At 40.7% G+C, this 24,645-nt stretch overlaps 1 protein-coding gene across 1 annotated transcript in view; it reads left to right on the top strand.

The window, feature by feature from the left end:
* ush2a (Usher syndrome 2A (autosomal recessive, mild)) overlaps positions 1-24,645 on the top strand; it is a 1,183,552-nt gene that overhangs the window by 1,026,178 nt on the left and 132,729 nt on the right. Inside the window, exon 64 of the mRNA XM_078556364.1 lies at positions 1,127-1,481. Within this exon, the coding sequence (XP_078412490.1) occupies positions 1,127-1,481 (355 nt within the window). The remainder of the gene's footprint in view (positions 1-1,126; positions 1,482-24,645) is intronic.

Here is a 24,645-nt window from a genome sequence, read left to right as displayed (position 1 = left end):
ACATTCCTGACTTGTGCCTTGTAAATAGTGGACAGGCTTTGGGGATTCAGGAGGTGAGTTACTCGTTGCAGGATTCCTAGCCTCTGATCCACTCATGTAGCCACAGTATTTATATGGCTAGTCCAGTTCAGTTTCTGGTCAATAGTAACCCCCAGGATGTTGATAGTAGGGGATTCAGTGATGGTAATGCAATTGAATGTCAAGGGGTGATGGTTAGATTCTCCCTTGTTGCAGTGATCATTGCCTGGCACTTGTGTGGTGCAAATGTTACTTTCCACTTGCCAGCCCAAGCTTGGATATTGTCCAGGCCTTACTGCATTTGGACATGGATTGCTTCAGTATCTGAGAAGTTGCGAATGGTGCTGAACATTGTACAATCATCAGCACTTCTGACCTTAAGATGGAAGGGAGGTCATTGATGAAGCAGCTGAAGATGGCTAGGACAAGGACACTACCCTGAGTAACTCCTGTAGCAATGTCCTGAAATGCTCCTAACTTGCTGCTATGTAGAATGCTGCATTGTGGCCCTAAATTCCCCACGGGTTTTGTCACTGCGCTGCCATAACTTTATTTGAATTATGACATAAGCCCATTTATGAGCATAAACTGAATTTCCATTGTACTTTTGATGAACTTACAGCGGTTTCTGTTGCACTTCCAATGAAGTTAAGGAAGCTCAGCAACAAAGTCTGAGGAAATTATAAATCTTTTTCTCCACCAAGATAAGTAGTTATTGTTTGCTTTTCAAAGTTTCATCTTGTGCTGGAAGGGGCAACAAATACTGATTGGAGTGAGGTAAATGCAGTTTTGCATTTTTTCCGTGAGCAAGCTGCAGTTAACATTTGTCCTACAAAACAAATGGAAACAATGGAGGCCTGCATGGTCCATGTTGCTTTATTAACATATGTGGGAATATGCATATTTACCAAATTTTCTCCTAAGAAACAGCAGGCTTTGTCAAATGAAATCAATTGTTTGCTATTTGTAAAGGCTAAATGTTTCATACCATCCATCATCGCAAGCACATTTCATCTTAAAAGAAATAAAATTGGATATAACCAACCTATTTTCTTACAGGATTACTTAGATAAATGAATAAATGCTTTCACTTCTGTCTGATTTGCAGGCGACCTGTTGGGACTCAGGAAGAACTGCTGATTTTCATTTGGTCTGAAGGTGCTTTGGAGTTTATAGATGCTTCAGATATGCTTCAGTCTTACACTGGATATGAGTATCGCGTCAGAGCTCGTAACTCTAGGGGATCGGTAGACAGTCTGTGGGCTTTTGTACAAACCCTTGAAGCAGCTCCTCAAGGCATGGCTGCTCCCTCTACTCAAGCCACAAGTGCATTCTCTGTCTTACTGCATTGGACCCTGCCAAGCTTTCCTAATGGAGTTATTTCTCAATACCGTGTTGTCTACCAAGACAAAATAAATGATCCAACAATTAACACAACTATAATTACAGCAGTGACAATGCCGGTAAGTCAAAAGGAAAACACCTAGCTTGCTTAGCTTTTCAATCAATATATTTCTTTCTTTTCATTTATATTCTTACTTAACGAATCTTTCTTCATATGCCCACAGGAAATCTAATGAATTGCATTTGATCAGTACTCTTCCCTGGGTTTTGACAAGAATAGCCTTTAGGCTGATTATGAGGTTGCCTGTGGCTTAAATCTCCCTTTTTTCATTTACACCATATTAGCCTTCACATTTTACCATGTGACACTGATAAAAAATGAAGATAGCATCTTCCAAAGCAGGATGAAAACCTGCCAAAGCTAATTTCTTGAGAAATCATTATTAGATAATTAAATTCACTGTCATTCTATCATTCTCTGTTCAGATGCATGAATCTTCTCAAAGGATGTAAGCCCTGATGCCAACCCTCAGTCACACCTGAAGAAAATTGTGCATGCAGGCGGTTAAAATAGGGGCAGAGATCGCAGTGCTTTCCTGTCAGCCATGATTTTAACAGCAATACTTTAGAAGAAGTGTGAGGCTCTTGCCACAGGAGGTCCGATTATGTTTCCCACCAGGCAGATTGGGTTAAGACAGGTCCTCTGGTTTCACAAATGCATCAGGCTATAGTGTTGAAAAATGTTTATTGCTAGGAAAATAGGACTTCTTGGCACAAGTAAATTAACATGCGACTCACCAAAAAGTGATAATCTAAACAGGGGAAATAAACCTAAACCTCTTGCATAAATTGAACCAATCTATGGATTTAGAAGTATTGCAACAGGATGCTACAGATAAGAATAAGCAAATGGAAAAGAAAATGGAGAAATTATCCTGGTAAAAATGGGGATGAATACATTACTTTACTGAGTTGATTTTTTGGTAGAAATAAAGCTTCAGAGCAGTTGTTTCTGGCTGGTAGAAATTTGAATTTTCCAATATTGTTGCAAATTACATAATATTGGCATAATAAATTTCTATTAGTTTCTCAAGTTTCTTTGTGCTATTCAAAAACAAAAACAAAAATACCTGGAAAAACTCAGCAGGTCTAGCAGCACCGGTGGATAGGAGCACAGTTGACGTTTCGAGTCTGCATGACTCTTCCTGTGCTCCTATCCACCGATGCTGCCAGACCTGCTGAGTTTTTCCAGGTATTTTTGTTTTTATTTTTGTTTTGGATTTCCAGCATCTGCAGTTCTTTGCTTTTATTTCTTTGTGCTATTAGTAGACTAGCCTAAAATTTTCACCGCACCAAAAGCACAGGAGGTGGGGCGGGTTCTGCACACACCTGTTCACATTAGTTAGTGATGGCAGCTCAATAAACTGATTTAAGCATGCAACCAGCGCCACCTTCAGAATTCCTTGGCTGCATGCGTATTGGATGGCGGGAGAGGGCGTTGCAGAGAGGGAAAATACTCAACCATCTCTGATGACACTCAACAGCAGCCACCACCTCTTTATGGAATTTCACCTGGAATTCAATTGTTCGATAAATGTTCTTTCTGTTCTAGATTTTTTGATGGTGTTTATATTTACGATGAAGTGAGGTGAAAACCTGTAGGCTGGATTGAGGAAGGGAATCAGATAGTGTTGTGGGGATGGTGTCGATAAGGATTGTGGAACTGTGGTGTATTGGGAATGGGAGGGATGGTTTATTTGAAGTGCTCTTTGATGAGCTGGGCTCTGGGAAGCACTGGTAGTACTGGTGATCCTGCTCTTCCTCCTCTTCATGCTGTTCTTCTTGTTCCTGTTGTTACTCCTGCTGCTGATCATCCCCAAGTGCAACCAGGGGCTGGATTTTGCCGTCGGCAAGCAGGGGGCGGGGCCCGCTTGCCGACATGCAAAATGACGCGGGATGACATCGGGAGGAACCCCCGACATCATCCTGACCCATTTAAATATTCAGGAATGCGGGGGCACAGCGAAATTAGCTGTCCGCCCGCCGACCTGTCAATGGCCAATTGAGACCATTGACAGGATAATTAAAACAATTAAAGGATCTGCCCGTCCAACCTTAAGGTTGGCGGGCAGGCCAGGAGCCCCAGCGGGCTTCTGAAAAAGCATGAAACCTCATCCACTGGCGGGATGAGGTTTCATGTAGGGTTTAAAAAACCTTAATAAAGTTTTAGTGAAATTTATTAACATGTCCCATCTCGTGTGACATTGTCACATGAGGAGGACATGTTAAGGATTTTTTAATTTTTCTATTTTTAATGTTTGAACAACTATTAGCGATCTCCCTGAGGCAGCACTTCACCTCAGGGAGATGTGCGCTCTTCGGTGCACATGCGTGAAAGAGCACACTCTCGCATTTGGGGAATCCCGCCCCCCCCCCTCCCCCCACCCGTACAGGAAGCGCATAGCGCTTCCCACCGGGCGTCACGCTGGGTGGGCCTTAATTGACCCGCCCACTTAAAATGGCGGCGGGGCCCCGCTTCTCCAGCGGGGATCGGCTCCCTGCCCGCCAGAGATTGGGTTGGGCCCATCCGCCCGGTAGGCAGAAAATTCTGCCCCTGATTTCTGTGTCAGAAAAATACACAATTATACCCATCCTTCCACCAGGGCCCTCAATGAACGGATCATTGGGCTGCCAAAGCAGATGTTCTAAAGTTTGGATGGGTCCGGATGTACGCTGCACTACACTAGTGGGGATCCGTAAACATGGTGGTGTGCTACATCGTCCAGAAATTTGGCAGAAGAAAGCTTACACATGAAACATTAATTTATTTTATTTAAAGATGCTGCCTAAGCTGCTCATGTGTCCAGCATTTTCTGTTTTTGTTTCAGATTTTCAGAATCTGTAGCTTTTTTCAAAATAACCAATGGTCACAATAACAGAGAAAGCAAGTGCAAAATTCACAAATGAACCGCAAGATCAAGAAATCATGTTTCCCACGCAATAATGTGAAGGTGGAACTCATACCCAGAGAAAGTGGTTGATTCAAAGTCAACTGGCAATTTTGAAAGGAACTGTATCAAGTGAGGGCTATATAGATATTAATATTAATCCTGCTTGTTTTCTCCAATGAATGGTTGGATACAGAACTTAGGGGTGAAATTCAATCTTAGCAGGGAATGACTGAGTCCTGTACTACTGTCCACTATACAAACTGTTTGATTTTCCTTTTTGTTGACTGGAACAGAAAGGAAAATCAGGCGTGCGCGTTGTGGTTGACTGGCCCCTTTCTGCATGTTTTACGTCTCTGCCAAAGTTGAACTTCCTTACTATTCCTTAAAGCAAGGATCAATAGACAGGGACAGAAAAAGCCTCTTTTAGAATAGCTTACAAGGACTCAGGATGAAGTAGGGATAATGCAACAAATGGCCTTTTCTTGCTCCAGACTTTTGTTCTATGTTATAAACCTTATAGTGACGTGATGTTCCAGCTCAGCAAACGCATGAATGGGAAATTCAATCCACAGCCCATGCATGATACTGCTACAGGAAAATTCTGCACAAAATAGCTTGCCAGATGCCCATCCAGAAGTCTTAAATCATAAAAACTAGAATGAAGGATGAATGAGTAAACATATGGATAACTCCCTTTACAACATTTTTTTAATTACTTGGCAAGTCAGATAGACACAGTCCTCCTTTCAAATTGACAGTGTAACATCTAGAATAGTAGTCCTCATAGGCAGCAAGCCAGTCTAAGTACTCTGCCAGAGTCCAGAGAATATAATGTGACTATTGTAAGGACAGGAGATATATGAACATTATGAACAGATGACCACATCTTCATAGTTCAAAGCTAATCAAACTTAATGGAGACTTTAGAGCTAAAAGTCAGCGGCTATTATGGACAGGTGACCACCCTAACTGTTCTATCATAACCTGCAAAATATAATGGGAATATCATTAGGATGGGGGTTAGTAGCTGCTATTGGCAGGTGACAGCTTTATTGAAGTTCAGAGACCATTAAACCCAATGGACTAATCATTTGGACAAGAGGTTAATTACTTCTATGGGCAAATAACCACTCTGTTTTTGTGACTGCACAGTATAAGTCCAAATCTGCAAAATAATACTTAGTCCACAGCATAACAAATAATTACCATTGATCAATATATTTTAGCACAACACATAAACCATGTTCTAGTCAGTAAAGATTGGGCAAATAGCAAATGATGTGAATAAAAACATTCATGACTTACAGTCATTTTCACAAGCATTCAATGTCAGAAATGCATTCCAGAGTTTGAAAGGTTTTGAATTACCCAGTTGTTCATTTCACATTTGCTGCATTGATATGCAGTATCGATGTAATTTGGAGTCAGTAGGCCGTTTATGTTGTGTTTTTAATTTTGTGATATTTGCTATTTATAAAAACTTTATTTAGTTATCAGCCGAAGTATAAACACAGTTACAATGTTAATTAAACATTGGTCCTTTAACATTTGAACAGATATAGTATGCTGCAAAGATTAAATGGAAAGCAAAAGAAATCTAATGCGCTGGCAGCTTTTTTGTAACTAGAAGATAATTATGGCAACACTATTTTTCCTGAAGCATTGGCTGATATAATGGCCAGATAACCATGCATGCTAGAGGCAGTCTCTGTATTTTTTTAGGATGGTATTGATCACCACTGAGCTGAGGTTTCAGCTCTGTGCCAGATTGTTTGATTAATGGATTGGTTGCTAAAAGAGGACTGAATGGGGATAGAAAATGCAGGCGGTCTGTACTGCCACTGTATATCCGTCAAGAAGTACACACCTCATTATAAAATGGTTATCAAGTATACATGAAAAATTAATTGGACTCAGTTTGATTCTGAAAAGAATCAGCTTTCAGCACCACAGTCCCCAGAACTTTCCAGATGTGCTTTGCGGCCCCCAGAGAAGGAGCGATGGGAGATGTATTAATACATCGTATTGATTGGATCAGGACCTCTGACAGTCATTTGTAGAGATACCATCTGTCTGCTGTTCACATTCCTTCACCAGAACAGGACGTGACAGATTATTAATCTCAACTCTTGAAGTATAGACAGTCCCCTTTCTGCTAAACTGCATTCCGATTCTGTAGGAGATGAAGCAGACCTGAAGGGTGCAGAAATTAAGGTTATTACACAAATTGAGCCATATGGTACAAATACTGAAGTGAGAAAATTGCCAGGCAATAAAAATTGTGCTGCCTTCCTAATGGTGTAAATTACAGTTAACCATAGCTCTAATGATGTCCTTCTGCTGCATTTAACTACTGTTACATGAAGGACATTGTTTAAAAAATAAAAAAAACATGAATGCCAACAGCATGTGTAACAATCTGTTAGATTTACATTAGGAAAATTGTCAACAGTAGGTAAATAATAGTATTAGCCAAGAAACCAGAAGTTACAAAAAATGAACAATTCATAAATCTTTGCAGTATTGTTGTAATTTAGCGTTTGAGGGCTGAACATGCCTTGTAAATTAAGCATACAAATCTTCATGATTATATAAAATATTTACACAAAGGTGCCTTAAATTATAATTCTGAAAATTACTAAGCATAAAGAGCAAAGTAATATACCCCATGCATGAGAAATGAACTGTGAAAATATTATCTCAATTTTCAATGTCATCATTATCATCTATAAGAACTTCTTTCTTACTGTTCCTTGGTCCCAAGAACCATCATATGCCATTATATTATACAATATTATATTTCATCTATTTCTCATAAAGTTTTTTTTATTTTTCAGCCACCTCATTATTCCCTCAACATTTTAATACATCTAATTAAGATCAAAGACTGTTTAAATATAAATTCTTTAAATAGGTAAAATATAATACATTGAGGCTTCATGTGTACTTCTTTGTAACTAAACTGCATAGTAATAGGATTTTACAAGATCTGATTTAGTTACTTGTTAGTGGTTTCTCACGTGGGACAATATTAGACAACTTCCCACTCAAAACCAATTTCACACTTACTAAAACATGAACATGAATATAAAAACATTTTTCAAAAGTCATAACAAACCTCTTTAAGCAGTTTGGTGTATGATAGCTGAAGAATATTTTCAATGAACTTTCCACTATCATGCTTTCAAGTTAATCAACTTGAGCACTAATTTTATATGAATTCTCTGAAAGGACCTTCTTACATTTCCTTTTTATTATGTGCAAAAATAGAAGTTGTAATCCAGAATTCAGAGCAGAATACAATGGAAAATACGTCATTCTTGGGCATCAATTGCAATGCAAATCACATTTCTGCTTGAAACAAATAAAAACTCAGTTCACTCTGTGCAGGTGGTACATTACACACTTTTGCACTACTGAATTATAATGAATATCCTTATGTTACATCTGTGTGACACAAAGGACACAAACACATAATGGAACAATGTTAAACGGCCAGGTTTTTTTAATTCATTCACGGGATGTGGACTGCGTTGGCTGGGGCAACATTTATTGCCCATCCCTAGTTGCCCTTGAGAAGGTGGTGGTGAGCTGCCTTCTTAAACCACTGAAATCCATGTGGTACATCCACATTGCTGTTAGGAAGGGAGTTCCAGGATTTTGACCTAGCGACAGTGAAGGAACAGCAATATATTTCCAAGTCAGGATGGTGAGTGACTTGGAGGGAAACTTCCAGACGGTGGTGTTCCCATCTATCTGCTGCCCTTGTCCTTCTAGATGGTAGTGGTTGTGGGTTTGGAAGGTGCTGTTGAAGGAGCCTTGGTGAATTCCTGCACTGCATCTTGTGGATGGTACACACTGCTGCTACTGTGCGAGGGAGTGAATGTTTGTGGATGTGGTGCCAATCAAGCTGGCTGCTTTGTCCTGGATGGTGTCAAGCTCCTTGAGTGTTGTGGGAGCTGCAGTCATCCAGGAAAATGGGAAATATTCCATCACACTCCTGATTTGTGCCTTGTAGATGGTGGATAGGCTTTGGGGTATCAAGAGGTGAGTTACTCGTCACAGGATTCTCAGCCTCTGACCTGATCTTGTAGCCACGGTATTAATTTGGTGAGTCCAGTTCATTTTCAGGTCAATGGTAACCCCCCAGGATGTTGATAGTTGCTGATTCAGTGATGGTAATGTCAATGAACACCAAGGTTAGGTTCTCTCTTGTTGGAGATGCTTGTTGCCTGACACTTGTGTGGTGCAAATGTTACTTTCCACTTGTCAGCCCGAGCCTGGATGTTGTCCAGGTCTTGCTGCATTTGGACATGGACTGCTTCAGTACCTGAGGAGTTGTGAATGGTGCTGAACATTGTACAATCATCAGCAGACATCCCCACTCCTGACCTTATGATGGAAGGAAGGTCATTGATGAAGCAGCTGAAGATGGTTGGGCCGAGGACACTATGCTGAGGAGCTCATGCAGTGATGTCCTGGAGCTGGGATGACTGACCTCCAACAACCACAACCATCTTCCTTTGTGCTAGGTATGACTCTGCCAGTGGAACGTTTTCCCCCTGATTCCCATTGACTCCAGTTTTGCTAGGGCTCCTCGATGCCACACTTGGTCAAATGCAGCTTTAATGTCAAGGGCAGTCACTCTCACCTCACCTTGGGAGTTCAGCTCTTTTGTCCATGTTTGAATCAATGATGCAATGAGCTGAGTGACCCTGATGGAACCCAAACTGGGCATTAGTGAGCAGGTTATTGCTAAGCAAGTGCTGCTTGATAGCATTGTTGATGACCCCTTCCATTGCTTTACTGATGATTGAGAGTAGACTGATCGAGTGGTAATTCACCGGGTTGGATTTGTCCTGCTTTTTGTGTACAGGACATGCTTGGGCAATTTTCCACATAGCCGGGTAGATGCTAGTGGTGTAGCTGTACTGGAACTGCTTGGCTAGGGGCGCGGGAAGTTCTTGAGCACAAATCTTTAGTACTATTGCCAGAATATTGTCAGGGCCCATAACCTTTGTACTATCCAGTGCCTTCAGCCATTTATTTTCTTTTATTATTCATTCATGGGATGATGGCATTGCTGGTTGGGCCAGCATTTATTGCCCACCCTTGTTCAGAGGGCATTTAAGAGTCAACCACATTTCTCTGGGTCTGAGGTCACATGTAGGCCAAACGAGGTAAAGACGGCAGATTTCCTCCTCTAAAGGACATTAGTGACCCAGATGGGTTTTTATGACAATCAGCAATGGTTTCATGGTCATCATCAGACTTCTTGATATCACGCAGAGTGAATCGAATTGGCCAAAGATTGGCATCAGTGATGCTGGGGACCTCTGGAGGAGGCCAAGATGGATCATCCACTCAGCACTTCTGGCTGAAGATTGTAGCAAATGCTTCAGCCTTATCTTCTGCACTGATATGCTGGGCTCCCACATCATTGAGGATGGGGGTATTTGTGGAGCCTCCTCCCCCAATGAGTTGTTTAATTATCCACCACCAGCCATGACTGGATGTGGCAGGACTGCAGAGCTTAGATCTGATCTGTTGCTTGTGAGATCGCTTAGCTCTGTCTATCACTTGCTGCTTATGCTGTTTGGCATGCAAGCAGTCCTATGTTATAGCTTCACCAGATTGACACCTCATTTTTAGATGTGCCTGGTGCTGTTCCTGGCATGGCCTCTTGCACGCTTCATTGAACCAGGGTTAACTCCCGGCTTGATGGTAATGATAGAATGGGGAATATGCTGGGACATGAGGTTATATATTGTGTTTGAATACAATTCTGCTGCTGCTGATGGCCCACAGCGCCTCATGGATGCCCAGCCTTGAGTTGCTAGATCTGTTTGAAATCTATCCCACTTAGCACAGTGGAGGTGCCAGACAACATGATGGAGTGTATCCTTAATGTGAAGGTGGGACTTCGTCTCCACGACGACTTTGCAGTAGTCACTCCAACCGACACTATAATGGACAGATGCATCTGCAGCAGGCAGGTAGATAAGGATGAGGTCACAAATGTTTTTCCCTCTTGTTGGTTCCTTCACCACCTGCTGCAGACCCAGTCTAGCTGTGATGTTCTTTAGGACTCAGCCAACTCGGTCAGTAGTGGTGCTACTGAGCCACTCTTGGTGATGGACATTGAAGTCCCCTACCCATTCTGTGCCCTTGCCACCCTCAGTACTTCCTCCAACTGATGTTCAACATGGAGGAGCACTGATTCATCAGCTGAGGGAGGGCAGTACATGGAAATCAGCAGGGGGTTTCCTTGCCCATGATGCCATGAGACTTCATGGGGTCCAGAGGACTCCCAGGGCAACTTCCTCCCAAATATATGTCACTGTGCCGCCACCTCTGCTGGGCCTCTCCTGGCAGTGGGACAGGACATACCCAGGGATGGTGATGGTGATGCCTGGGACATTATCTGTAAGATATGATTCTGTGAGGATGACTTTGTCAGGCTGTTGCTTGTGTAGTCTGTGAGACAGCTCTCCCAATTTTGGCACTAGCAGGGTTGACAGGGCTGAGTTTGCTGTTAAGTTGATGCATAAGTCTAAGTTGATGCCGGGTGGTCCGATCGGTTTCATTCCTTTTTTGAGGCTTTGTTGTGGTTTGATACAACTGAATGGCTTGATAGGCCATTTCAGAGGGCATTTAAGAGTCAACCACATTGGATTCACGTGCCAGCCAGATTTCTAATTCCAGATTTTTACTGAATTCAAATTCCACCAGCTGCTGTGAACCAGGATTTGAACTTGGGTCCCCAGAGCATTACCCTGGGCTTCTGGATTACTAGTCCAGGGACAATACCACAATGCCATTGCCTCCCTGTGATAATTCAGTAAGTGTCTGATATGCTATTGCCCTAATATTTAAATATCTGCCATCACTGACATACAAAGCATGCCATCCAATCAGCCACCTATTTTGGAATACAAATGAACCAATGAGTTGAGAAATTCAGCTGATCAGCCACCCAGATACTGCTATTGGGGGAAAAGCCACCCATAATCTATATCTGTGATTCTACCCTGTATACTAAATAAGAACAGGTTTGAAAACACACTTCAAAATTGACAACAAAAGGTATCTATGTTCCAGAATTTCAATAATTTATAACATACAGCATTTAAAGTATTAAAAGACCAAAGTCTCTGTAACATAGTTCTCTAATGTTCTATTGGCTATAACTTTAATCAAACACTTTCACTCTCACTGTGGATGCTGCATAAACCCTGCCTGCATAGCATTCTTATGCTAAGGCAGAAGACAAAGAGGATAAGTATGTGACTGTGAATCTGGGGATTATCAATTCAGTCTGTGCCAACTGGGCCAGCTAGAATTAAGTCATTCTGGACAATCCAATGCACTTGATCAATGATCCCTCTAAACTTTCTTTGTTATGCGTGGGCTGCTTTTTCAAGGCATGGTACATGTTAAAGTTCTTTACACAGCTGCACAGATGTGGTCTCTTAAAAGGAACATCCTGTGAGCAACCTCCACTTTACCTTCACGATTGCTGCATTGCCGCACATGGGCACAGCTTAGAGGAAACATTGTTGATAACGTTAACAGTTAGCATTTGGCACCTATGTGGTAAATGTCATGAAGCACGCTGGACACAAATATACATTTGTCCTTTGTGGTGAATTTAAAATTACAGGTACAAGAAAGTGAGTTTAAACAAATGTAATACATTGGGTATTACAGAGATATTATAGCAACTGGGTGTGTGAGAGAGAACTTAAATGCTCATAGATATGTTTCATTATTGTTTCAATGGAAGGACTCACTTTAAATTGATCTACCTGACGTGTTACTTTCTTTGTAATCACTCCTCCAGCATCTCGGATACCTCATGTCTCCCACCCCCTAAACTGCCCCAACTAGTATGTTTAATGAATTCCAACACTAATGTTGCTTAATAAATTAAGTGAACAAAATGTGTTTTCACAAGTTAAACAGGAAATGACTTGATTTTTGATTAACTTCATCTTGGCCTGAAAGGCAGCAAAAATGATGACATAAGTAAGTGGTCATCAAGCCATTGAGTGCACTTGTATCTACATTTCCAGTTACCACTGTGGAAGTGTTTATTGATCTGATATTCTACTATCATGATTTAGTTTGTCTTATTTATTATCATATTATCACATGGCATGTTGATTACAAGCACCTGAGAATTTGAATTTGAACCAAAGTGTTTCAGAGTAACAGGGTCTGCCTGTCTTTCGAACTCAATTAAGTTCGATGTGTGATTTTATTTAGCTCTTAGTTAGATTACCAGATGGAAATTCACATATACAAAGAGTTCTATTTCCAAAGATGATAGGCAAATTGATATATTTTCACTTACTTAGCTGGAATCATATGTCCTGTCAGTAGAGTAAGCAGTAGTATTGGTAGCAATCATAAAGGTGGCTCAGATTATACTGCTCTCTCATTTAAAATGATTATTCAAGGTGCTTATTATCAAGATGCCATGAAATAATAGTGTTAAATAAGAAAATAAGGCCTAGCAAAGGAAAATGTGGGCCATCATGACAAGTATTTGTGAAGTAGACAGAAAATGTTGCTGTAAAAACAAGAGCATATAATGGCTTAACAGCATTGTGGTCACACATCACAGCTCCCTTCGAACAAAAAGCAAATCTAAGTGAAAATACTGTTACAGCCAAATAAAATCAACAAAAGAAAAATCACACATTAGGTACCAGTCACTTTAAGTGTAAAAGGTTTAAGAACCAAAGGCAATGTGTGCACACATTTCTCTGGAAGCTTCCTGTGTTGCCTCTGTACTTCAGCTCACATCAGCTCTTGACAGCTACAGATCAATGCAAAATTTTGATCATTTTCAGCCTTAGCAGCCTCTTGACCTCTTGACTACGTTTTGAGGTACTTCAAGTAGTTGAATACAATCACAGTAAACTATGTGAAATTGGTACTGTAGCTGGATCTCCCAGCAGTATGCAGTGACCCTGAGGTCAATACTCTTAGGACTTGGCCCTCCCCAGTGTTTTATGAAGAGATTGAAACAACAAGACGCCACACTGAATAAGTAAGTACAATGCACTAATATGAGTTATGTTTACAGTTACACAGTGCTTTACAGTATTAAATTTCAACCACTTTTTTTGAAGCAAAACTAAGAAATTTGTAGTCTTATCACTAGTGAAAATAAAGTCATTATACTTTCCATGTTTATTATAAAGACTGTCTTTTCAAGGAAATATATTTCAACTTTACATATTACAGCCACAACAGTCATATAATTAGTTATTAACATAATGAATTTGAAAAGTAAATTATGAAAGTAAAAATTATCAAATAAATAGCATTGTGACTACCTTTGAATTGTAATGTAAATAGACTTGGGGTATTGTGTTGCATTCCAAGACTTTCTAAGGAGAATAATAGGGAAAGATGAATAGGGTCTTTGTTTTGCAACTCCTAGAGAACCTATACAGTTGAAAAGGAAAGACTTTATGGGAAGGAGAAAGCTTAGATAAGCATGTAATAATCAAATGGATACATCTGAGTAATTCTGTAAGAATACTGACATAAAGAATGATCCAGGTACGTAACTTGTTGCCAGAGGTGATAGTTTTTTTTAATGAAAAGTAATAACCAATTTTCATTATCTTTCTACAATCTCCCACCACATTAATTTCAATGGTAGTCTTTGTCGTCATAATGATAATAGCAAGAGTAGAGAAACAATGTGCAGCTAGCAATACTGAGCAATACCTTCCTGTTGATGAAAACTGGGAATAGTTAGAAATACCTTTGGGACTAAGTTGGTTTTTGACTTACCCATCGTATTATGAACTAGCCACTACCATAGCATGTTCCCCATTCTTTAGCTCCCTCTAGATCGCCACTGCTACAACTTAAGAAAGAAGGTTGGTAGTAATAACCATACACTGTCAAATGTTCCTCATTGTTGCTATCAATGGTGAGTACAGAACGTTAGAATGTACTATTGCTTCTTCCAAAGAATTTCCTTATTGACCATGTATCAACTACTACTGAATGCCAATAGAATGCTTTCATGCTCAGAGTAGACGCTGAGATAGGCTCTCCTTAAAATAAGACTAACTACTGATTTTCACAGTCACAGACTACCCAGTGAATTTGCAGTATATGGGGATGAAATAGGGATTATTTGCACCCACTTTTAGACCTCTAAAACTATCTGTGATCAACACTTTTGGGGTGAATTGCGGCTCATGACACGTTGGCATGGGTGCAGTGAACAGTCACCGGAAGTATGGAGAGCAGGCAGATCAGAATGTAAAACAGTGTGCAATACTGCTTTGATGTAAGTAGGGCCATTTTGGAGCTCAATGTTCTAACCATCAACCTCTTATCCCCTCATAGCTAAACATGTGTTCAGCAGCTGGAAGAACTGCCCCCCGCACCTTGCACCCCTCCCACCCTAACAACCACAACCACTTAAAGGGATCATCAACCAGTTACTTATTAGTTGCTGATTGATTTCTTCTGGCTGTTGCTACAATTTTCCAAGCATTCAGTGATTTCTAATTGCTTTAAATTGCAAAAATCTACAGGAAGTGGTGTGACAGGTACTCAAGGAATTTTTGCTGACTTCAAGGCATCTGCACAAATCAGTTGCTCCCAGACATGGATGTTTTAGTAACCATTCGCCTTGGTATACCGCAAAACTTGGGCAATGAACAGGGTCCATGCAAAGCACGACAAGCTGCTGGAAGAGGGAATAGAAGGAGGGGGAAAAAAGCCCTCAGTGGAGGCCATATCTATCCAGGTTATTCAGGGAGCAATTCTCATACCTGAACCTCAGCAAGGAGCAAGATGAGGCTTCTGCGCTTCAGTAAGGACATCCTCACTGAAATCTGCCACCTGCTGCAGCTACAACTGCAACTTCAGAACAAGGCAAGGAACACATTGACAGTAGCTGTGAAGGTGACCCTGGCAAAGAACTTTTATGCATCTAGTCCCTTTTGGCTGGAGCTGGAGATGTCTGCGGCATCTTGAAGTTTACTATCCACTATTGTTTAATTCTTTCTGCTCATTCAAAGCTAAGTACGTTTCATTCTCCCTTGCTAGGGAGAAACAGGCAGAGCAAACATGTGGCTTTACTAGGATTGTAGGCTTCTCCTGAGGAAGGATTCCTCATGCCGGAGTACCCCTGCAGTGTTAGGCAGAGCAGGTGTCAAAATTCATTGTGGTCTGCTGTAACCTACACAACCTCACCATCATGAGCAGGAACAACAGGAGGAGGAGGAAGAGAAAGAGAGGAGACAACCTAAAGAGCCTCTTTTTGCCCAGACTGTAGGTTAAGAACTCAACTGAGTGCAATGTCAGTAAAGGAAACACCAAATTCCCCATCCACCAACAGTCCCACACCTTACCTTTCTGCCTTCTGTGTGCCTTTGCCTGTCCTAGTGCTCCTACACAGAAGTACCCCAATGTTTGCAGCAGGGCTGGTAGAAAGCTGCTGATTTTCAGTGGAGGAACTTGTAGATGGCCTTGGAGGATGACCTTAAGCAGCAGTGGGCCTAGAAGGCTTGGCTATGGACTCTACTATCTTGGCATATGCAGCATCAATCAGGGCTGACTGACTGGCAGACAACAAGAAGGTCACTGACGGAGTGGGAGGACAAACGCTGTCTTCATGAGCAAGGACAGTGGATTTGAGTTCTGTGGAGGCACTGCCACTCCTCCAGGCAGCACCTCAGCAAGTCTATTGGGAGAGGGATTGCTGGACTGCTGAGACACCCTCCAAGCCCCTTTGCAAACTGTAATCCACACCCATGATGGCAGCAGTCTCAGCTTGCATGGCAGCAAGATGCTGTACTTATATGCCCAGTCTGAGCTGCCACCACAGCGCTCAGGCTTCTGAAGGCTTTTGCTTGTGTTGCAATGGAAGCTGAGACAACAGCCATCAGACGCTGCATCATGGCTGGGTCCACGAGTGTGTGAATGGAGTTGACCACCACTTCCATGCTGGAAATAATGGGTTTCATGCTCTGCACAAAGCCCTCTGCCAAGTTGGTGCTGGGCACATCCTTACTTTTTCATATTGATAGCAGGTTTTCTGGCATGTTTCCCCATGCATCAAGTATATCAATGTTCTTCTGGAGGCTGCCCCATCGATGTGTTCATCTGAGTCCTCTGCAGCAGAATTCATGTGTGACCTCATCCTCTGGTGAACTGGAAGCTGCGCCATCCATCCCTCTGCTGTGGCTGCAGGCCATTCATTCCTGGTATCTCACCACGTGCAGATCCTGCCTTTATGCTACTCTCTAAATTAGATGCAGGGTCAGTGTCTGAACGGGTGGCTGAGAGTGTGCAATCAGTGACAGTGCGTCTTCATCGCCATTGCCTTCCTGCTGTTACTCCACTGTCTGGCCAAGTTTCATTTCTTGGGTATGTGAAAGGGTGAGGTTTTAAAGTGGGGATGAGGGGGGGGGTGGTGGAGGTGTGAAAGGAACAGGTGCATGCTTATAATTTGCAACTTATAAATTAGAAGAGTGTGGGATGAAGGTGGAGGTAAAATGTGAGAAAGAGACAGTTTAACTTGCCTGGAGGCAGCCTCCCATATCTGGGGGCCAGTGCTCCAGGAAGTCTTCGAGGCCCTTCAGGTTGCCTGAGTGCAACAGAAAATGCTGACAGCCCTGCAAAAAGATTCCCCAGCCCCCTCAGTGATGGCCTGGCTGCAAAAGTCAGTTTTAATTTAAAGATTAAATAAGTTGGAGAGAAGACGCCTCCATTTTGAAGTGCCTCTCAGTTGCTTACCTTCCATTGCACCCTGCTGCTGTTTTCAAGTTGTCCTTAATTGTATGGTGAGCCCGCCCTCTGGCCACTAATTGGCCGCACGAGGGAAAATCACAACGAGTGACTGTTTTCCACGGGTTCAAACTTCTGACCCACATGTGAGTCTGATGGTGAGGTTCTGACCCACATTGAAAATCCAGCCCTGTGACACTTTAATTGAGCAGCAATAGCAAAGAAATAAATTGGCCAATAACGGATCCAGTTGCAGCATTATTAAATTCACTGTTACCCAACAATAGGAAAATCTAGGCCATTATATTTATCTCACATGACTCCTGACCCGAATGTACTCATGCATGCACACTCAACACTCCAGTTTGGCTCATTCCCAGTTTTGGTGTATTTTAGAGCATACTCACCTTGCTGCATCACAAAACACACATCAGAAGATTTGTTCTCTAATCTTCAGTACCACAGTGTTAAATTTCTTTCACAACTTTAGTAAAATTATCACTTAAATTATGTTTTAAAGTTGTCTTATAAAGATATGGCATGATTTTTGTATTCCCCATTGTTTATTTATCATAAGTACTTTACATACCCTCGGTTAGACTTGAATGGTTGTTTGACTGAATCGAGAAAGAATGAAATCTTACTCTATCCTCTTAAGTACATCACATGTTGTATAGAATAAAACACAGTACTTTACACAGAAAATACAGTAGCATAAAATAACTAGTATTTATTACCTGCAGTCTAAATATAGTGATAAGGAATTCCCAACAGTGAATCTTGAATCAATCAAAACTGGGCTAAATTTGATTTTATGCTTGTTTTTTTCTAAATTGGCACAGAGTATATTCTGAGACAATATCACCTTCACCATTTGGGCAATAACCTAGTGGAATGGGTCACGCATCCTTTAGAAAACCAGCTCAATGTTCATTTCATTGAATTCAATGAAATGAAAACTTTTTGGATTCCATATAGGGTTAACCTACCAGATTTCTGCCCAGGTGATGGAAATGAAAGTTAAAGAGAGGCCTTCAATTTATGTTTTCGTTTCCTGCTATTGTATACAAATAATAGTCTTTTCTAATGCCACTGCATCAAATCTGAATGGAATTCAGCAGGCAATGTCCATTATAATTTCCAAACGCCCATGACTGCAGCAAATAACACTAACTCAGTGCTGTGAGTTGAGGTATTTCTGTAATCCAGAATGGCATCTGGTTTGCACGCCCGAAAGTGTGCCATGCAGTGATTTGTATGAGTGATTGTGTACGTTAATGATGCAGCTTGCCTTTGCCTTTTTAGGAAACATAATGACATCACTGAATGGCTCACAAAAATCAACCCCATTTTATTATGGTGATTTTATTATTATTTATTACAGCAGTCTGTTTTCTAATAATCAGCTGGAGACAAGATATGTTTCTTTGATAGATAGCATGCCATTTCCCCACACAGAAATGTGTGGCTTTCAACGCCATTTATGAATCAGGCAATATGTTATTTAGGTTAGGTTAGACAAAGTAGGGTGGCATGCTTCCTTCTCTGAAGGCCACTAATATACTAGTTAGATTTTACAATAACCTAACAGCATAATGGGTATGATTTACCCAAATTGACAGATTCCCTCAGTTCAGTTTCACAGCACACAGCTGGAATTTGAACTCATGGAAGGTAACTATAATTTTTGACAACAACATAAAGTGGATGATATAAGATTTTCTGCCTGTTATACTCCCCTCATGATTTTCCTTCTCATTCATTCCATTGGACCTGGCCTCGTAAGGCTGGGTGAAGACAGTGAATATCGATTCCATGGAAACCCAGGTTTTGACTGTGCAAATCAGAGATAAGCCAGTGTGTGTGTATATATATATATATATATATATATATGGCTCCCAGCTATGTCATGATTGCAGCCTATCCACAGGCCAGGATTGAATGCAAACCACAGATTTTACAACAGTGCCTGCAGATAGATTATCACCTATTGAAGACATTTTCCATCTTTTGCACATTAAAACGTTCATTTGCAACAAAGCTACATGCAATTACTCAAAGGGATTATTTTCAGTATTTAAATTACTTTGTTAGTGGTATGTAGAGTATACAATGCCACATTTAGATTGTCACCCAATGCAGATTTTATCTACAGCTTCACATTCTGAACATAGCTTGTAATTGCTAACTGTGGTGTATGTCCTTCATCATTTTTCTAAGAAAGGGCACCAAAAGTACTGGAACTATCATGGAATCTACACACTTTAATATTATTATAATTTCATTTAATTGAAAAATACTTCATCATATATATAAATTTTATATATATTCATGCTTTCTTAAGGTATCTAATACGTGTTGTAGTTTTTATTATTTTTAATATCAATGTAAAATATAAGAAATAAAATTCAATCTGTCTGATGTTGAAAGTATACTTTTTCCACCTTCCAAGATGTTGTCAGGTTCTTATGAGCTCAGTCTAACAACAATTAATATCCATTATAGAATCAATTCTGTTATGAATGTCTAACTCTGTCTCTCATGTCTAAGATGAATTAGTGTAGGCTATAAATTATTGACTGTCCCTCTTCAGCAAGTGTTTGATAGTATTGCCATCTAGGGGCAGAGTAGAATTCTCTACGCTGAAATAAACTGTAATTAAACATCTGTTGCTATTGACAATGTGCATATGTTTTTGTTTTATAGTCCACATGGCTTCCATTTTTCATCTCACAAAAGTATCTTTAAATATCCCAGTGTTCCTGATACTGAAATTGGTTTGCCCCTGATCTATCTATATTTGATTACTGTTTGTATTTAAGCTTGTGTTATGTTTTGACATTTTCTGTTTTACAGCTGGAATGTGAGTAAACAGGATTAACCATGCACATTAATTAAACTTTTTTTAACAACTGTTAATCCTTGTAAGGACTGTTAGAGCATTTTATCATTGTTTGACAATAAAACGTTTCAGTTTATTCAGATAATAGTAGAGTCAAAGATTAATGTTTCTTTGCTTTGTTACTTATTTTTCTGTAACTAACTGCCATGAGTACTAAAGGAACACTGGGGACGATGTTAACTTATCTCATCTGGTGGGAAACTGATGGGTTCAGGTTGAATGCTGAGTTACATCCCACCCAATATTAATCTTCATTGACTTCAACAGAGAGTAAAATTTGGTGGAATGTAAAGGGAGCATCATTCTCCACCCTGTTAGTTTTGTGCCGGGTGAGGTAAGTTAAAATATCTCACAATATTGTTTGAGGTTTTTTTGGTAGGGGTGCTTGCAGTTCCTGTTTTGACTCCCATGTTAACACCATACATAAAAATTGTTTTACTAAATCAAAGATAAAGCTTGTCTACCAACAGACATCATCATAGAAACTCCCTTCTCTATTTACTGAAGTGATATCTCTCAGTGGGGTGGGGGAGGAGTTATGGTCGGGAAATTCAGAAGTGCAGGTTTCCTCTAACCCCCACGGCCTTAGTTTCCAAGATGTGTTTGAACTTTTTTTTACAAGGATTCCCATCCAACAATCAGCCTGATGGGAAGGCTCGCTGTCTGTCTGCCTGTCCAGCTGGAAAGACTGTGACAGCCCTAGTTGGGGGGATGAGTGGGTATGATGAGGCGGGTAGTGGGGATATCATGGAGTGGGGTGAGTGGAGACATTGTGTAGTTGAAGAGGTGAAGATATTATGGAATTGGGGAGAGTGAAAACATTATTGGGTTTTAGGGAGCAACGATATTGTAGGTTTGGGATTAGGGAGAGTGAAGGCATTGAAGATTTGGGGGGGCCAAAGACAACGTGGTGTTAGGGAGAGTGAAGACATTGTTGGATTGTGGTGGAGAATGATGGCATTATGAGGTGTCAGGGAGATCCGGGGTCAGTGATGGCAAGGTAGCAGTGATTGGTGATTGCAGGGAGTGTGCGTTCATGAGGAGATCCTGGAGGCAGGGGAGGTCGGACAGATCATGGAGAAAAAGGCTGTTTACAGGGTTAGTTGTGTGGACAGGAAGAGATGCTTCTGCTCCTCTGGATCCGAAGGCATGCTATAAAGGCACTTACTTTATAGATACAGCCCTTTTTGCCTCCTTTTATCTGCCAGGTTTCCTGAGCTCAGGAAAACCCGGCTGACATGACTTTAAAAAAACTTTGACAAAATGCTTCTGTTAAAACAGAAAATAGATGACTTTGGGTTGGATCAAGTTCAGATTTGAAATTTTTGGGGTGCGACTTTCATCTTGAGTAGAGTGCTGAAAGCCAGTGAAGGAGCCCTATTCTGACATCACACAGCTCAACCAGCTGATGAAATGCCAGGATACCTAATTTGGACTGCATATATTACCATGTACTGATTCCAGTCTGTACTTACCTCCAAGGTATGTGCAGTGCCAGTATGTGAGCCAGTGGCTGCGAGTGTCAGATCAAGTACCAAGTAATGAATAACAAGTAATAAGATCTCTTTACTGTTGTGCTGTTGTTTCCTCTCTCTCTTCCTCCTTGATAGCTGAAGACTGGTTCCTTGAATCAATTTTGTTGCATGGACTCAAAATATATATTTCTAATTGTGAATATTAGCAAGTGAAATTGCAAAATATGCTGCATTAGGGATTAGGTGGCTCAGTAGGTTCGTAGTATTGCCTGTGTTTAACTTCAGACCAAAGTGATAGGATAAATGCTTCTTCTTTCTTACATTAGTAATGATGCTATGTGAATTGCATGGGCAGTCTCAATCTCATTTCTCATGGCTATACTACAAACCGTTCGTATTTTCCATTTCATTCAGAAATGCCATAAGAATGGCTGCTTTGGGAAATTAAAAGTAACACACTAGCGCAGTGGGATTGGGCCCATGGATCATTGTTGGCTTGGGGTAGAAGGATCATTTTTTTACATTTGGCCATGCTTCTGCTGGATTTTGAGCGGTCTTACATATGCTTTCTTGCAGAGTCCTTAATAATCTTAAAACCAGCTTCAATAGCAGGTGTTCACAAACATTCAGAATCAGCTCATGCAGAAAATTCTGGCTTCCGGTCCATGACTCTGAAGATAAACAGCCAGTGGCAATCTTACATGCAATTGTGGCCTTTTACTCAAAAATGGTGTAGAATATTTGTAATTGTCCCATGGATCCACTATTGTAATTAAAAATTGATCCCTTCATTTAATGTGCTTTCATCACTAAAATTCAACCATATTATCATAAACTAACTGTGGAGAAAAGCAAAGTTTTTTTAAGGAATGAAGTACCTGAACTTCTGATATCAGTTTAGAACAGGCATTTATTCTGAATTTACTACAAATACCCATATTTCAATAGCACGACCACCTAGTTTGTGCTATATGAGTACCAAAATAACACAGTAAGTAAATCCTATGTTCTATGAAACATTCAGTGGAACATTTTGACTATAATGTGTGGAATATTAAAATAATTTTATGATGCAGCATAGTAAAATTAAACTTGTCATTAAGTCAGTGTTAAAAGAATAATTTTAAGATTTCTTGACACTTGACAAATATGTTTTTTTTACACTGACTCATCTCTTGCCAAAGACCTGCTACTTCACCCATAATCAGAAGAATGTTTAAAGAGCAAGAAAAATCACCTATTGCTTAAGTGAGGCGCCAGATAATGTAGTAGAAATGAACTGCAACTGGTCAGAAAGAATCAAATGCAGCAAAAAAAATAAGATTGAAACAACGAAGAGTTGTTGTTGGGAGATAAATTAATTGAAATGATCTATATGATGGCAAAGTGCTTTGTTTTCCAGTTAGCAGAACTAGAAAGTAACTCATTCATGGCTCATTTCCAAGTGGAATTTTCCCTGCCCTGCCCTGCAGTTAGTGTGCATTCTTGTTTGACTTAATTATTAATTATTCCTATATTTATTACTCAGAATAATAGAGAGAGTAGCTTTTGGATATATTCCAAATTCTCATTTTGTGTTTTTTTAAAAGTTGTCTTTGAAATTCTGAAGGATTATATGCTAGACCCTCTAAGTGTGGTTTATTTAGCATCCCACAAGTGTTCCCTTTGGAAATGCCCTTGGCAATAATCATACAAAATACATGAGAAAAGAGGAAATGTAAGTTGATTTTTGTCTCCCACAGGAAATGTTGTAAACTATATAATTGCTGAGTCGATTTATGCTCTCTCCTCCATCTGCTACAGGCTCGTGAGTTTGCATTAGAATTTGAATTAAGTATGTGGAACAATTATACTCAAAGCCTAAATTATGCAGCTGGCTTTGATACTGAGGGGTAGAAATTGGACTTCATTCCACCCATTTTACAGGTACATTGAGGGCCAATTTTAGGGCCAGTGTCCCACTTAAAAGATTCCTTAAAGATGTCTGACCTCTTACTGGATCAAGCGATTTTCTGCCTCTTTGGCAATTGCCTAGAAATGTGAATACGTGGCCTTAGATCTGTTTTGGGCCTCCCCTGCTAAATTCAAAATCGGGGCCTGCTCTGCTCTCAATTCGTAACCGGTCACCTGGCATCAACAACCAACAAACTATAATGTGTTCCCCAATTCCCCTGGGCCCCGGTTTACTCCCTCACCTCCATATATACATTGTTGCTGCACCATTGCAAGTGATTCCACACTGTATGTGGAAGGGGAGACAGTGGCATAGTGGTGTTGTCACTGGACTAGTACTCCAGAGACCCAGCATAATGCTCTGCAGACCTGGGTTTGAATCCCACCACAGCAGATGGTGAAATTTGAATTCAATAAAATCTGGAACCATTTCTGATTGTTATAAAAGGTCTGGCCTATATGTGACTCCAGGTCCCCTCTTAAAAATTAGGGATAGGCAATAAATGCTGGCCTAGCCTGATGCCCACATCCCATGAATGAATTTAAAAAACCTGTACTCCATGTAGCTGCAACAAGCTGCCAGCAGCTCACCCAAATAATATCAATGAAAACTCACTGCCCTATTTGACTTTGAGCTGAGCTTCCCATCCCACTTCCTCTCCATCACCCAGACTGTCTACTTTCACCTTGGTAACATTGTCCTGTCACAGCCCATCTACTCCTGAAACCCTCATCCATGCCTTTGTTCTCTTTGGACTCGACTAGCAGGATTCCCAACTTCAGCCCTCCATAGACTTCAGCTCATGCAAAGCTTTGCTGCAAATATCCTGACTCATATCATATTCACCTATTACCCCAATCCTTGATGATCTACATTGGCTCCCGGTCCAACAACACATAAAATGTAAAATTCTCACCTTTGTGTTCAAATCCCTCATGGCCTCACCGCTCCCTACCTCTTTAGGCTCCTACAGACCTCCAAGAACTCTGTGGTGTTCCTTCAGTTCTGGCCTCTTGTGCATCTCTGATTTCATTCACCTTCCTATTAGCAGCCCTGCCTTCAACTGTCTAAGTCCTCATCTCTGGAATTCCCTCCTAAATCTTTCCCCTCAACCTCTCCTCCTTTGAGGCACTTCTTAAAACAGAATTGTTTTGGTCAAGCTTTTGTTCACCTGTCCTAATATCTCCTTACATTGCTTGATGCCAAAATTTCGTTTGAAAACAGTTCTGT

This window comes from Cetorhinus maximus, chromosome 14 (genome assembly GCF_964194155.1).
Source record: "Cetorhinus maximus chromosome 14, sCetMax3.hap1.1, whole genome shotgun sequence".
In the NCBI taxonomy this organism is placed as follows: Eukaryota; Metazoa; Chordata; class Chondrichthyes; order Lamniformes; family Cetorhinidae; genus Cetorhinus; species Cetorhinus maximus.
The sequence above is the reverse complement of the archived record's forward strand: the minus strand, read 5'-3'. Positions and strand labels throughout refer to the sequence as shown.